Raw genomic sequence first — 17,474 nt, 5'->3', positions numbered from 1 at the left:
AGCCGAGCAAGGGAAATGCACTACATGAGGAAGGAATGGACTCACAGGCAGAATGTAGCCATTGGAGAGAAGAATATCCAACACCCAGCTCTGGTTGAGGCTCAGAAAATCTTGCTACCACCCCTTCACATCAAACTAGGTTTGATGAAGAACTTCGTGAAAGCCATTGACCGGACTTTGCCAGCATTCCGATACCTGCATGAAAAATTCCCTCGACTCAGCGAAGCACAGATTAAAGAGGGAGTTTTTGTGGGTCCTCAGATTCGAGAGCTTTTCAAAGATGACCGGTTCAACAACTTGCTGGAAGGTGACGCGAAACAAGCATGGAATGCTTTTCGCCTAGTTTCTACAAACTTCCTCGGAAATGTTAGGGCAGAAAACTATAAGGAACTAGTAGAAGACATGTTGATGAAGTATAAGAAACTTGGCTGCAATATGTCTCTAAAGATTCACTTCCTTCATTCCCATTTGGATTTCTTTCCTAGCAACTGTGGTATTGTTAGTGATGAACACGGCGAACGTTTTCATCAAGATATCGCAACAATGGAACAAAGATACCAGGGAAAATGGTCCACTACAATGCTGGCTGACTACTGCTGGACACTCCTCAGAGATGCTCCCGAACAGCTGTACAAGAGACAGGCGAAGAAATCTAAGATGTAGTCAATGACTTGATTTTTTATAGGTAGGCTATTACAGTTGACCTTTTACTATTGGAATGCATTTCGTTATGTAAACATTAATTTCTTGCAGATTACAAAAAAACTAGAGCCAATTTTGCAATTTGACTGTCATATTCGTGTTCAGCACATAAAAATTGATAAGAATTGACTAATTTTATTTCAGTAACATGACTTTTGTAAAAATTTGTTGTCCAGTGTTATTGTACTACTTGATACACTAAGGTGGACAAACAGATGGACAGTTACAAATCAATATGCCCTCTTCTGCAGTCACAATGGTGGCATAAAAAAGTAACGGTTATTTGTTGCTACTTGCATGTTGACTGCTGCAGGCATTTTGGTTTCTGCATGTATATTGCATCCATGAATCCACCTAAGCTAAACCTTACACCCTTGAGCGCTAGGCATGAGTAAGAAATTTAGTGATTTTTGAGTATTTAGTGTGAAGCATAGTGGTTCATAGCATTCTAACACACAACCTGAATCCTACCATTGGATCAGCTATTGTGACATGTCCCATGCCTAGGAACTCTGTGCCTGGGCACTAAATAATCTGTATCTGTTGCTGTGCCATAACATGTCAAAACCAAACCAATAGTATTTACCCTAAAAATCTTGTACACTTTCAGTGTAGTTTACAAGTGGTGCACTCACTGTAAGGCTTAGCTTAGGTGCAACAGTACTTTATCATAATACTTGGACAATACATAATCATTATGCCATAATAAAATTATTCCTTGTTGATGACAAATACTATCCTTGTTATAAAATGTAAAACAGCATCAGTATGGGTAAAATATGCATCAATACATTATGACAAATGAAGTCAAATAATGGGTGAACACAGAATCTGAGAGCAAAATTTATTTATAACTTGTAAAATACAAGTTCTAAATATCTGCTACAATGTAAAAAGAACACCATTTTGTTTTACAAATTGAACAAAAGTAAGGAAGAAGAGGTTATTGCCAATAACAATAAAATGTGTCCTTGGACAAAACACTTTACTTACAGTACTATATAACCTTCAAATCTCTGCCGAGCCTTAAAACACAAAAACCAGCCAAAAAGATTTTCCTGGAATCAAATGTAAGACAGTTTCTTTTGTCCATTTAATGCAGAGCACTGAAACCATCAACAATATCCTTGAGAAACTCAACACACTAAATTTGGTAATACAATTTTTTTCTTACATGTCTGAGTTGACATATTTATGAGATACATACAAGATCACTGATCACAAGTCATGGTCACTGACCTTAAATCTGACATCATGACAAGACAATCACTGAACTTGTTTTAGACAATATCAAGATTTACCCAACTTTATACTCAGTTTAGTTTCTTTGTGCCATCATGCTTACAAGCCAGTAAAGCTAAAAACCTGATTCATTTAAGTTGACCTTTAAATCAATGCCATAAAAAACTGAATTGAGACTTTTGACCATTAAATCAATGCCATAAAAATCTGAAACGAGAAAACCCCTGATCATTAAATCAATGCAATTAAAATCTGAATCGAGACCATTGACCATTAAATCAATGCCATACAAATTTTAATCGAGACCTTTGACAATTAATGTCAGATTGCTGACCATGTACTTGTTTATTGGTATGCAACGAAAATACAACACCTGGTCAGAATTGTCTGCATTGTGACAGTTTATAGTGATGTCTCGCACTGGGGCACCCAGTCACATTATCCTGACACCAGACCGACCAGTCCTATCACTAACCTCTTGATGGCGAGTGCCAGGCGAGGCAGCTGTTTAGTACCATTTGAAAAAGTTTTTGGTGTGACTCGGATGGAGTTCAAACCCGTGACTTCTTGCATCCGAGGCAGACGTTCTACCATTTGGCCACCGGAGCTGTGAATTCACTTGTACAACTGTGATTATTAGCTCATTTTGGTATACAAACTGATGAGCTCTGACTTGACTCCAAGGTCAATTATATCCGGTCTATAAAATGTTTTCATGGAAGTCTGGACATGGTGGTGGTCAGTTGTGTACTACTGTCATTCAAAACCAATTAAATATTGCAAAATGTGTTTCAGTGAAAACATCATGTCAGTGCTATCATTCATGTAAGAGTAGTGATACAGAGATTTTCAAGATGGTGTGGTACCAAGATGAAGGTCACCAGTCATTTAGAATAAGCTGAATATTGCTATAATAGTACATATAATAAATACTGCTATAATAGCATACGTTTTTACATTAAAACCCCATATTAATAAGAAAATCCATTTTGAAGAAGTAGCCATTTAATTTATCAAGGCAGCCATTTGAGAGATCAGATCAGCATCATCTTCATGTAAGAATAACTCCTGGTATATATTGCAAGAAAAAAAGTAGACTTTTAATGTATGGCCAGCCATTTATAAGTATCTATTACTGGATTGTTCAAACTGTGCAAGATCAAATAGGGACCATTTTTTTAAACGGCCAATAAAATAAAGTGAAAAAAAAGTTTTACTGAAAACAAGATTTTTATATTGCCACTAGTAATCAGCATCATTTGAATTTAGGCCATCTGCTCATGATAAGTACCAAGTCATTCAGTGAAAACCGCATGTTAGACTAATTTCATTCAACAAGATTTTTCAAAATGGCCATCTCAGTAGTTATACCAACTAAACATCACAAGAAATCTTTTAGTGAAAACTCAATGTCAAGTTTGTATTAAGGCAGAATATCAAGATTTCAAGATGGCCACCATCGTGGTCAAACTAAGTGTTAGATCAGCACCATTTTCACTTAGTACTACCCAGACACGATAAAAATCTTTTCGTCCAAATACTATGCTGATATGACAATCCATTCAAGACAAAGAGAGATAACATAATTTTCAAGATGGCCAGAGTGGTGGTAGGATAGCTACCATGGTGGCCATACAGGATGTCTGAGGGGCTCCAATTTTATTTAGGATCAGCCAGCCTTTGACATGAATGTGAAGTTTCATGGCAAATAGGTTTAAGAGTAGTGATAATAAATTCATTTTAAGTAATGGATGACAGAAGACAGCAGACAATGGAAAACATACAATAAGTAAGCTCTTCTTGAGTACAACCAGATGGGATAAAAACTAATACGGTACAAAACAGTCTTGAAAGATCACTCAGTCTATCAACAAATACGATATAGTTAAAACAGGTGGTTGTCTCTCAAAAAGTTCATTACATGATATAATTCTATTGATCTGTGCATTAGAAACTTGGTCACAAATAACAAGTAGTCTCTCTGCAACTAAGCAGTAAGAAGTGTATATTCATGGCAAATATCTGTATAAAGCATGTTTAAATTTTACATGACATATTTACATGTACCCAACTCAAATGTGTATGACAATTTCTGCAACAAAACAAAAGAACAACATATTTCTTGCTTTCAAAGCATTTTGTGTTACAATTTTCATTCCTTACATGAGACAAACAACATTCAGATAAACACTCCTGGTCATAAAAATACTAATTTTACATTAATGAAAATGTAGCCAAAATCTGTTGACCATAGTATAAGACTTCATGGCATAAAGGATTACAGAAATATATTGCATGTATTGGCAGTGTATTCACCCTATGTAAATTCAGGAATGTATATATTTAATTTGTCTAGCATTCAACATCAGAGCTAACTGCATATTTTATGCAAACAAATTATCTAAAAATGCAAATAAATTTATGAGTGCATTCAAATTATTCAAAACAATTTAATTCTAGGCATTTAGTCTGAAGTTGTCAGCATTTTGCTGGAATGACAGCATTAGAACACAAACAATGCTATCAGGACAAGTTCTGGATGTTCAATGAATATTTGAAATGAAAGCACTTGATAATTGTGAGAATCTGCACGTTAAGAATGCCATATACTGGAACATACCCAGAATTGGTCCTGATCACTAAGCTGTCTGACAAATTCTCCAAGGCATGATTAACATCCTGATGGTTAAGGCTCAGTCTGGTTATCATAAGTTTATGATTCATAGTGTTCATGAAATACCCCCTCAAACTACTTTATTAAGTTCTTATAAAGCACTCTGCTTTCTTTAAAGTTTGTATATCAGAATTGTACATACATATCTGGTACGCTAGGAAAGAAGTTATTGAAAAATATATACCCTGGTACTCAGATTACTCTAAGAGTTGATATGAAAGTAATACAAAATTCTGAACTGCATCTATGGGTGACTACTCCACATTAAATGTGCCTTCCCCGAGTCACAACTATATTTTACTTGAAGAGCACCAAACTTTCGTGGTTGAGATTTTCCTTGAGCAAGGCTGGAAACTTGTAAAATTTTCCATTTGCTCAGAATCAAAATTTTTTTCTTGAAAGAGTACAATTTTTAAAGTATTCTTTAAAATAGGTACAAACTTTTACACAACTTCAATTGTATTTTCTTAACATTTGATTTTTCTGCCTTGTTCAAGTATAGAGAACAATATAATTCAATGAGAAAATAATAACGCATCATAACATATTTGTTAACAATGAAGTTCTTAAGTAATTATAGTATTCTAAAGCATTTCTAACAGCAAACCTCAAAACACAGATGCTAATTTCTATTTTTCTGTTAAATCAGACGTCTAATGGTAATTTCTATTTTTCTCTGTTAAATCAGACGTCTAATGGTAATTTCTATTTTTCTCTGTTAAATCAGACGTCTAATGCTAACTTCTATTTTTCTGTGTTACATCATAAGTCCAATCTCTGTTGTGTATTTACCAATTCTTCAATATCTATAACTTTCATCTTCTTTTACTGTTCAGTTTAAACTTTAAGTCTGACACAGTCTTGTCAGCTTTTAAACTTAATTTTTCACCAATATTATATTTAGATTTTTATTTTATTTACAGCTACAACACTGATTGCATTTTGATTTACTGCGGAACCCTAAGGCAATTCAGCACAAAGGGTTTGGACCCATTTTTCCCTTTACTTGTGGGCACATTGGCCATTTTACCTCCTATTGGCAAACTACAGTCTCTGTTATTGGCTACCTGACTGGACGAACTTTCTGTCTTCTTTTCACACTTTAGACTGAGATTTTGTGTTTGTGATTTTTTCATTTTTTTCTCATTTAACTTGTATTTTTCTTTGCCTCCAACATTTTTGCCTTTAAGTTTTCCTTTCTCTGAAAACTTTTCTTGCTCTTGACTTTTCTTCAGAATACTATCCTGTTTTTCTTTTTCTGATATGGTCAGGGAAGATTTTGGTGCATCTTTTTTCAGCGTTTCATTCTTGTCACATGCGATTTTAACATCTTTCTTACTGTCCTCTATAGCTGTTCCATTTCCTTCAACTGACTCCTTTTCTTTTGGCAAATCATTATTTTCTACAGTACAAATATCCTTTATGGTAAAATCAGTGTAATCTCTCTCAGTGCTTTCACTTTGGCCTTCATTTTCTTCTGGTTCTGATTTTTTGGCCTTGTCTGGCACAGTGCCGGAAACTGCCACATCTGACTTGTCCCCATCATTAGCTGATTTTCTTCTCTTGATGGATGTCCATGCATGCCCCTTTTTTCTGTTCTTCCTTTTCACTCCCCTGGGCCATCCAAGCCTCTTTTTGACAGTGTGGCTCTCAGTCCCTTCCATCTTTTTCAGTTTTTCCTCTTCCTGAAGTTTCAGGGCATGAACCATCTCCTGTTCCTTCTCTTTCTCATTTTCTGTTAGAAGTTCCTTGTAAATTTTCTCTTTTTTGACTGGACAAAACTCCTGAAAATGGTTTATTAGACTCTTTGGATATGTGAAGTTCTTACTACAATAGAAGCATGTGTGCTTAAGTCTAGCAAGGGACTCTTCCAAAATAGCAGACTTCAGGGGATGAAGCTCCTTGAATTTCTCCTTTTTGACACATTTCTTCACATGCCTCTCCAGCAATGAAATTGTCTTAAATTTCACACCACAACCATTACACTGATGTGTGTCCAGTAGCTCGGTCAACTCTCGTCTACGGATGTGATTATTAGGGTTGTAGCCTATATCATGATGGCGTTTATGAGTAAGTTTAACTGGAGAATCAGGCAAACTAATAACCTTTCTTTTTCGACACCCTGTGAAAATTCGCTTCCTTTGCTTACCATCCATGTTAAATATTTCAGCTTTGTACCCAGCAAAATCCTTCAACCTGAATCGGAAATTCTGACTTCCATTCATAATTTCTCTCAGCTTCTTCTTAATTTTACTTTTTAGGGAAGTCTTTTTCTTCTTGTTTTTATTTGAGTCACTGTTATTATTAGGATTTGAAGTAGAGACACAGTTGACGATGTGAACATGCAGCCTTGATACATTTTTAAACACACTGCCACACCCTGTACAGTGATAAATATCTCGCTCAATGGCACTTTCCAGACCTGTGCTTGTCACAGCCAGGACACCAACATTGGATGGCTCTGAGTAGTGTAGAAGATCAATCCCATTTCCTTGCTCAACCTCAAGGAAGTTGAATGCAATTGAAGGATGCTTCTTCAAATGATGGCGTACAAGGCAGTCAAGGTCATGAAACTGTTTTCTGCACACTCCACAGACACAGGTAATATTTCCATGTTTACCAAATGCAATGTTCTCAAAGTTGTAAAGGGGACTGTGATTCAAATTATCATCTGATCCTGATAATTTTGCATCATCATAATTATCTCCTGTATTAATCGTATCTCTCAATTTCTGTTGGGTAACCACCAGCTGTAACTGATTAAAAATACCAATTCCCAGATCTGGGCACTCTCCAGGTGACCTGGAGTCACATGACCCTTCATTTACAGTAATGTCATTTTCAAGTGAGCCATCAGCATCAACACCCTGACTCAACCAAGGTCTGCCTTTTGAAGGTTTATTTAATGGAGTATTAAAAGAGGAAGGGAGAATATCATTTTCAAAATTTTTGTACTTGCCATCCATGACAAACTCAAATCCGCTGTAAAGGGAAGATGCACTACAGGACTTGTCAGGAAATGATGACAGCTTCATTAATGATTTTTTAGTTTGGCTAACAAGACCTACATGTTTTGGAATTTCTGATTCTTTGGCTGACATTTCAGCCATATTTAAGTCAGAGATACATTCAACTGATGTTTTTTCTTCTATGTCCTTGTTTTCAATATTTTCCTTACTGGTAGATGATGCACTTTCAGACAAAGATCTTTTTGTTTTCCCATCATTAGACAGATCTTTTAAGTTTGATAATTCCTGGCAATGAACATTACATTTTTCACTTTCTTTTGTTTCTGACATCTGAGATTTGCAACTTGCACCAGAATCTGATGGTTTTTCCTCAATGAATACTTCTTCTATCTTTCCATCATCACCAGACAACAGAACCTTATTTAAGTTTGCTGCACTGTCACACCCATTGCTGACATCATTATTTGTTGAGATGGATATATCACTCTCTGGCTGAATTTCAAATTCACTTCTGATCTTAAACTTATTTTTGATCTCCATGTAAGACATAGTTTTAGTAGGTTTGTAGTCAAATGGAAAATTGTACCTATCCCAGGGCATGTCTGCAGATTTCTCCTGTTCAGTGGGAAGCTCGTCATAATCCTTAATCCTAATATGGTCAATGTAATTATGCAATGAATTCTGTCCACCATCAATGTAACTTGTCATATTTACTGCAACATTGTTAGCAACATTGGCATAAAACATTGCCACCATTTCTGGTGATTCAGTAACCACTGGTAGATCAGCTCCAAAATGCCTAACTGAATTACTTGCCTCAAATCTGTGCCTTGACTCGTTATCATGGGATTTACGTCGATGACGACACATGTTGATATAGCTACTAAAACGTCTTTTACAAATTGTGCAAGCAAACTTAAATCTTGATCCACCATCATCAATTTCTTCTGCTGCAAAACTGATCTCATTATCCGAGAACAATTCATCAGATGAATCTTTCTTATCTTTTTCTTCCAAGTTTTTCTGTTTTTCTGCCTCCATGTTTTCTGTATGATCTTTCACTCCATCCTTGATCTTTGAACCCTTTGATTTCTTATCAACATCCTTTTTATCAGGTTTTCTAAGCACACCATCCTTTGCCAGCTTCTTTTTCAGTTTTGCCTTGTGTACTTCTGGGTGAGCAATCCTAATGTGCTTTCTAAGTCCACCAACATTATGATGAATGTCACCACAGTATCGACAGCTAATGCGGTATCCAAGGTGAAATCGGACATGTTTCTTCATATTGGAGAGTGATGGAAAGCCCTTTCCGCAATATTCGCAGCTGTGAGGAGATGTTTTCTTCTCTGAAAGGAAGAATAATTGATGTCAAGATTATGTCTCACTGGCAAAGTATCCAGTAATGAGAATGAAACATGAAGTATTCACAAAAAGGTTCTACATGAGCCATTAAAACATGGAGGCACCATCATGTCAGTCAGGTGCATGTATCAAAACTGTAATAATTTTAGTGAGTGAGATCAATGTTCTCTCTTGTTTGTCTCATAAATTTGTTGATTTTTTTATTCAAACAGTGACTTCATGAACAATTTTTTTTATCCCCAAATAGTTTGGAAACGTTTGTTGGAAGAATTTAACATAAAACAAAATGACACCTTTTAACACTGACCATCCATGCTGATCATCAATAAATGCCATCATGCCTTTAACTTTTTCTTTGAAAATAATCAGAGCTCAAAAAATTTCCTACATGGCTAGTGACTTGGAATCAATGCTTATAATGAATCAATTTTACTTTTCCTACACTGAACAGTAAAAAATACTGAGTCAGTTTAAAATGCCACTTCCAGATAAAATGTTGAAAAAGCAACTTGCCATTCCTCAGCTACCACTTATAACAACAAATGGACAAGTGGAATTGTCGTGCCCTAAGCATGTAATTTTCTAGCAATTTCAAATCTGGGACTATAATTAGACTGCTCTTGCCAACCTTCCTTTGCTATCTGCCTTTATTACAAGTACATGTAATAAACAATAACAAATGAAATAATACATTACTGTATCACCAATCGAAATGTTATTTATGTTCATTTCAGATTATGAAAGGGATCACAGTTTGTCCTCACTGAAAATCTGTGATAGAAGATAGAAGATGGTAGGTAAACATGCAGAGAAAAAATGTATCCATACAAAACTTGTGTCCCCAGGATTTTGGTATAATCAAAGAAACTTTGGTTTAAGAAGCAAACATCCCAGTCAAACAAGGCCATAACTCCAGTTTTGGTGGAGAAAGGTAAAAATTAAACTTGACCAAAGTCTTTGTGTTATGAAAAGCCATTGCAAAGTTGGCATAATTCAACTAAGTCATTATTAAATCAATGAAATGTAAAAGTAACATCCAAGACAAACATGGGACAGAACTCCATTTCTGGGACTCAAAGAAATCAAAATATAACTTGACCTAAGCTTTTAATAAATGTATATTAGGTCAAACTTGGTTTCAATCTATGATATAATCATATAAAAAATTTTAAGCATAAAGAAGTCTGCTGAAATACAGGATGACTGGCTAGACAGGTCACCAAGCCTCTTCATCAAAGTTAACAAACCTCAGGGTTATGTTCCTGAAATAGTACTCAGATAACCACCCTTCATTATAAACTCAAAACCCCAGGGTTATGTTCTTGTAATAGTTTTATCAAGTAACCAACCCTCATCATAATACTTAAAAAATCCCAGGACCATGTTTCTAAAATGGTAATTAACCAACGATCATCATCAACTCAACAAAACCAACAGCTTTGTTCCTGTAATAGTTTTCTTTAGTCACAAAACCTCATAGAAGTTATAAAAACTTGCATGGCTATGTTTCTGAAAAGTTTTCTGAAGCCACCTACCTTTATCGATATATTTAACAAGCCCCATGGCTGTGTTCTGAATCTGCCAACCCACCCAAAACATTTAACAAATTCCAGGGCTATGTTCCTAAAATGGTGTTTTAAAACCACCAACCCTCAAAAACACTTAACAAACCCCAAGGCTATGTTCCTAAAATGGTGTTTTAAAACCACCATCCCTCAAAAACACCTAACAAACCCCAAGGCTATGTTCCCCTACAATGGTGTTTTAAAACCACCATCCCTCAAAAAACTTAGCAATCCTCAAGACTATGTTCCTAAAAACTGTTCTGAATCTACCAACCCCAGGGATCGTTCTGGGCTTTGCATGTGTTGCAAATTGTGATTTTTTTTCTTTATTGGTGACAAAATATACCAGCTGGTGATTTTTTGGGTAACAGCCTTTTAGGCTGTTTAATTTGTATATACAATCACGGATTTGGAGTGGAGAAATTCAAACGGACCACGAAAGGAAACCACAAACTTGGATACACAATGCACTGGAATCTATCTGTTTGTTCATACTGGCAAACCCATCTTTACAGTGCATTGTTACATCATCAGAGGTCTTGGAAATGCTTAATCATGCATATTTGGATGCCAATGTTTTATCTTGGATGCTGAAAATCACTTAGATGGGAGTCCTCCGTATGCAAGTGATAGGTAGGCATCCATGGCTGAGATATGATACATAGTTAAAGCAGATGTTCTGTGATATCAAGGCACAAGTCATCAATTCATTACAACTGGCTGTCATAATTTGAAAGAGTGTGTCACCAAACATGAATCCAGGCGGGGTAAGTAATATATGTTAATTTTTTGCTCATTGATATTTTACTTAAATTCATTTAATTTCAACATTTTTGTATTTCATCCCTTTAATTTCAATATAATTTTATTTACTGAACAAAATGCTGCACATACCCATAAAATTTACCAGCATGAAAATTAAATTTTTAATAAGAAATGATTTAAAATAGAATTAAGTTAAATTACAATAGTTCTGAGTTACTAACTGTTCATGTTTTATGCATGAATCAAATTTTGATGTTGCTGACAGACTTAATCATTGGTTTTCAATGTAATGTTTTCAATCCAACTTTAGATTTTTGTACTGAGACTGTGACAATCTAATAAAACAGACACAAATACAGAAACTTACCATCCTTATGAACCTGCTGATGTCTGACAAGGTTTTGCAGGTACCCAAATTTCATGCTGCATCTACTGCAATGATACTTCTTTTTGGGTGACTTGGATGACTTTCCCTTCAGAACCTTCATAACCTTTCCTAAGCACTCCTTAAGTCCAAACTTGGACTTTTTCTTTTCTTGATTTGTTTCCTCTTGTTTCCCAACATCTGCATTTTCATACACCCATTTATCTTTACTTTTAGTTCTCCTAATTTTTTTGGCTCCTTTCACTGGCGACAACTTCTTTGCCTGGTTAATGAGCTCACTACCATTAGCCTGATGTACTGCTTGGTGCCGGACAAGGTTCTGAATATACGAAAACCTCATTTCGCATTTGTCACATGCAAATGGCATGTGGTTCTTTGATTTTGGATGGTTAACAGTATGTTCACGTATCTCTGCTACTGTTTCAAAAAGTTGAAAGCACAGGTAACACCTATACAAACCAGGACGTTGTACAATCTCTGAATCCTTACCATCTGGTACCCCTTTCTCCTGACAATTATCATCCTTCACTGCTGAGGAATTCTGAGTTGTCTCAGAACTAACAGAAATGTCATCTCCGACAGAACTCCTCATATCAACATCCAGATTGTCAACTCCAGTCTCATGTAAAGGACTCTTTGCACCATCTTCTATGGTTAAGTTGATACCTTTGTTTTCAAATTGTAGATCATCATTTGAACTTCTGAAGTCTGTGGAGTTGTCTCCTTTCGAACTAGCACAGTTAACAGAGGAACCTACGCCACTATCAGAAGCTGCATCATTTGAAGATAAATTCTCTTTTTCCCCACCAAGTTCTTCAGATTCTTTTCTTTTTATGGCTGCCTTTTCTGCCTCTAGAACCTGTGCCAAGTTGATGAGACAGTTGGTGACATCTGTTCTACCGAGATACCGATAATTTATATGATTCTTTAGATAGTGTCTCTTTAGGCTAAATATATGGCGGTACAGGCCTGAACATATATCACATTTATAAGCACGCTTTCCTTCAACTTTCACTACATGGTGTTTTTTTAACTTAAACATGTACTCCTCTCCTGGCTCAGGGTACTCCCAGCTGACAGAGTCATTATTAAATATGTCTTTTCTCTCTGGAACCACCGATGAACATCTGGAACTAGTTTCAGATTCTGTATCATCTTTTGACTCCTTAAGCTCAGAGTTCTCTTTCATTTTCTTCCGTTTTCCTTTCACCACTGTATTAGCAGATGTTTCAGATTGAGTGGAATCAGCAGACTGGACTTTGTTTAGTTTTTTCTGTCGTGGAAGCTGAATCTCTTGATAAGAATCGGGAAATATTTTTGGCTTTCTCTTTCTTTTCCCCAGTGAATCATCATCTTTATCATGCCCTGCAACTGAAGGATCCATTGTTGTGGCACTCATTTTTTCTATGAAACATGGGGATTAAAAAGTGGAGTAGTTAACATTATGCTTTAAAAATATAATAATTAAAATACGTCACTTATCAACACCAAGAGTTATAAAAGATCTCACTTTTATGAAATAAATCATTTACATAATAATTTACACACAAATTGACTACAGTTATATTGCTTGATTTACTCTGAAATTTCCTGTTGAACAGTAATGATCGGTTTTCACATGGTTATTATATGACAAAAATGAGAATTTTTAAAATTTCCACCCAGTGGTTTAAGCAATAGACAGACAGATGAAAAGTATTAAAACATCCCCAACACTAAAACTTTGGTATAACAGGATAATCTGAATGGTAATGGCTTCACAATCTAAAGCCATAGCTTTTTCTTCAAAATATTTATCTCTTGAAAACTGAAAATATATGTGTAACAAGAGTTGGAAAACCTACCTTCTTTGGCTTCTTTCTCCATTTTCCTTTTCCGTCCTCTCTTTCTCTTCCTGGGTTCAAACCAAGTAAGTAACTCTTCACCTGGTTCTATGTTCTGCATCAACAGAATATTGTAATTAGAAATAATATATAATTCAACTTTTCATTGTTTTCTGATACACTGGTCTTGAGTCTTTGTTAAAATAACTTGATATATATTTTTGAAGACATTTTGGAATCATTCTCTACAAAGTACTCAATTAGTATACTTCAAGTTAAACTTGTTTTTTATTTCACTACTATTCTAAATCCAAAAATCAAAAATGTCCAAAATAATAACATCAATATCTAATCATGTTATCTACATGAGAATTTTAAAAAAATGCATAATAAATTTCACTTGTCCACCATAAGTGGTTTTTGCTAAACTGTACTAACAAAGTCCAAATAATTTTTAAGAAAATGTGAAAATATTAAAATTTTGTTTGTCAACATCCATTGATTTTTGCTCAGCTGTACTAGTAGGGTTTTTGTCAAAATGGTCCAAGTCCAACAAGTTCAAAAATGGTATAAATACATCACTTCCTCAATAACTTGCCTGGATAACCCTCAATATTTCAGTAACCCTATGATATGGGGGCTGGCATGGATTCATTTTTTTCTAGGAAATGCCCCACAAAACTGACCCTTCTTTGTTGAATATGAAGAAAATCAAGATCAAAACTGATCATGAAACCCTGATATACTGCTTATTTTATTGTCAGAAATGTTGGCTGGTGTCCAGAAATTTGAATCAACATTATGAAATTCTAAGAAGAAGTCCTATATCATGTTACAAAAAAGGTCTCAGGAAACTGTAAATAATAATCTTTGATAAAATTCTGATTAGTGATAATGTCACTAATGCATACCATTGGCAACACTTTCAGAAATAAAAAGCAATGAAACAAGATTTGTCAAATGAAACATTTTTTAGCCACAATTTTAATTCAGTTTCAGTGTTATCATCATAAATGCAATATTCTTTATTGTACTTAAACATATAAAAGTCAATCTATTGTCACGGCTGTGTCAACAGACGTTTATGCGAGAACCTAATTAACTGCTGCCTAATTTGATCTCTACTTTGTGGATGTATTTATTGTTATGACACAATTAAAAGCAGGCCTGCTTTGTATTATCACCTTATTTATGTCTTCTGTATCAAATCAAATATAGGGATTGAAATTATTTACTTTTTTAAAGTTAAAAGGCATGCAAATCCTACCAGCGTAAGAGTGTGTCTCAGGTCAACTCATTACAACCAACCACCTGAATACTGTTATAAATACTGTTATAAGCATCATTGTGTAAGTAACAATCAAACTACCTTAAATGATCCTAGCCATTCACAAATGTGATCAAATATTGCAAGGCTTCTAAGCAAATGTAGTACCCAGTAAATTCAAAGCTTTTTTAAAATAGATATAGTTCATTAAAGAGATGGTAGCTCCAGAGTTTATGGTAAACTTAAAATCCTAAATTGGCACTAAAAGATTTGCTCAGGAATGAGCAAAATTATTACTTGCAATGAAATCATAGCATCAATATTTCAGTAATAACACAACTTTAAAAAAAATGAGTTTCAACGTTTTGAGTTTTTTAATCACAAAACAAATGTCAACTTTTTTAACAAAAGGAATCTTATTTTGTAATGCAAAAAGCAGTGATGTAAAACAATGTTTTGCAGATACACAATGAGGCATACATGTACGTGATTTGTTACTGTTATTGTGTGGAATTCCTATTTCCTCTTTCTGTCAAATAAACATTGACCTTTTTGATTCCCAAAATTGAAATACACCTTATTTACACCAAGTGCCATCTACCCACAATGTCTGGTCCAGGTAGATGTTGTTAAACTAATCTTTTCATGCAGAAACTATTTTTTTCTTTCTGTTAGTGACTCTGACTTCTGACCTTTTGACACTCAAATTATTAGGCTTTAACCTCACCACATGTGCAAATATTCTATACAGTTTTGGCAAATGTAAATGTAGTAAAACTGAAGTTATCATGCAGAAAAGAAATGGTTAATGGGCAGGGTCATAGTATAATATGCTGTCAAAAGGTGGGCATAAAAAATACAATCAAGTCTTACTAACACTGACACAGTCATTCTGGAAAAAGAGATTTTCCACCAGGTTTCCATGGAAGCCACCTGGGACACAACTTTAGTATGATATAAGAAGCTTTCTACTGGCTGAAATGTTTTTTGCATAAGTGAAAAATAATAAATGCTGCTGAACTGGTGAATGATGGGGATAGGGTCATATAAAAAACTCAAATGACATTCAGTGCAGGAAAATTTTTGAAGGGTTAAAATCTCTGTAAAAGTTTTCAAATTTGAAATACAATTTAACCTTAAATGCCTTTGGAACTAGAACATTTTAAGGACTACCTACCTTAATGGCTCTGTAATATACTTGGTCTTCTTGCTGGACTGAGATTATGTTCTGCTCCTCAAAGTAGCGAGCACAGTTGACATACCTCATCCAGTTTCCCTTGCTAGGATCTGTGGCATCAATCACATGGAGAAGGCCAAACGTCTCCAGGTCAAACACCTATAAATTTCAAAAAACATATCAATCAAGCCTTGCTTCTCCTTACGACTTATGATCGCAAAGATTGGGATTTTCCTATTTTACAGCAATACACATCGCTGATTATTCACAAGTATCTAACAAAAGTGTGTTATTAGATCCAGACAAAATACCCTTTGAAAATGTCTGAATCTTCAGAATGACCATATAAAATGACTCAGAATTTCAAGCAGCCTCTCAATATAAAGGTTTAAAACAGATACTGAATGTAAGTTCTGATATTATACATTAGGGCAAAGCATGATGTCATTTACATGTGGAGATCATTGTAGCCATTCACTGATCAAATGCTGTTTTGATGTCAGGTGAGGTGGGACAAAAGTTATGTTAGATGCAACTGAAAGTTCCACACAAACAAACATGTGAGAAATAAAATCACGTAGCTGTCATTTTATTTTACATTTCATCCCCATTTAATTTCAGAATGGTCTTTCCTATTGCAGTATTAGCAATTCCATATGCAGGGATTTTCTGTACATGCTAGCTAGCATCATGCATATACTGTACCATAAAGGCTTTATAATGTACCGTACAGGCTTTATGTTGTTTAGAACTGTCAAGATCCATGACTGAGTAAACTCTGAATTTGTCAGTTACACTGAATATCCAGCCCATGCCACATTGGGATATTGTTTGAAATAGATATAAAGAATCTTTCCATCAAAGTTGTTAAATTCAAGCCATGGATACTTGTAGTAAACCAATGTGACTGAAATTTCCTTGTCTCTTAGTTGTGTCATATTGTATACTTTTTGCAGCCACAGGGTCTGGCATTTGTCTCTTTGGAGAAATGGTTACCTCAGTCTGAATGGCAGCATTACATTTTATCCCTCTACTTCTCTACATTTTCCTTATCACCAGCTTTGAGAAAATAATCGAGTAAATTAATCTTCCCCAAAATGGAAATGTTCATATTATTTTACAACTACTTCTAATAAAGTGGTCATAATATACATTTTGTTGTTCAAATGCAAGCACACGCCGCTTCTTAATGTTATCACTTCAAATGGAATATCGCAAATTGAAGTTTGTGCAATCGTCTGTGCAATCAATAAAAAAAATTAAAGACTCAATGTTGTTATTTATTCATTTCATAAAAGAAATTAACACTTATGTTGGTAATTTACCTTTCAATAATTCCATTGCATTGACTCTGTGGAATGAAATTAAAGTGTGACCAGCTCGCACATATCTGGCTTGAGTAAACACAAAGTCATTCAAAACACCGCTAATTAATAATATCAGATTTGTTTTGTTTCAAGGTATTTTGATTGGCTGATTTAGAGGATGCTCCCTAAGCTCAATATGCAGTCAAGAAGTACTAGAACACATAGGATAGTAATCA

The 17,474-nt window shown here is 35.0% G+C and overlaps 1 protein-coding gene across 3 annotated transcripts in view; it reads right to left on the bottom strand.

The window, feature by feature from the left end:
• Positions 1-1,029: 1,029 nt before the first annotated feature.
• The window catches only part of LOC149781451 (uncharacterized), a 32,632-nt gene continuing 16,187 nt past the window's right edge, over positions 1,030-17,474 (bottom strand). For all 3 annotated transcript variants that reach the window (XM_089935534.1, XM_089935535.1, XM_089935536.1), the window contains exons 4-7: positions 15,932-16,090; positions 13,509-13,602; positions 11,647-13,068; positions 1,030-8,933 (exon numbers count right to left, since the gene is read on the bottom strand). In XM_089935534.1, coding sequence (XP_089791660.1) covers positions 5,566-8,933; positions 11,647-13,068; positions 13,509-13,602; positions 15,932-16,090 — 5,043 coding nt within the window. In that variant the 3' untranslated portion in view covers positions 1,030-5,565. The remainder of the gene's footprint in view (positions 8,934-11,646; positions 13,069-13,508; positions 13,603-15,931; positions 16,091-17,474) is intronic.

This window comes from Sinohyriopsis cumingii, chromosome 15, assembly GCF_028554795.1.
Source record: "Sinohyriopsis cumingii isolate HCF-2022 chromosome 15, ASM2855479v2, whole genome shotgun sequence".
Lineage (NCBI taxonomy): Eukaryota > Metazoa > Mollusca > Bivalvia > Unionida > Unionidae > Sinohyriopsis > Sinohyriopsis cumingii.
Note: the sequence above shows the minus strand (reverse complement) of the source record. Positions and strands in the feature narration are given on the sequence as shown.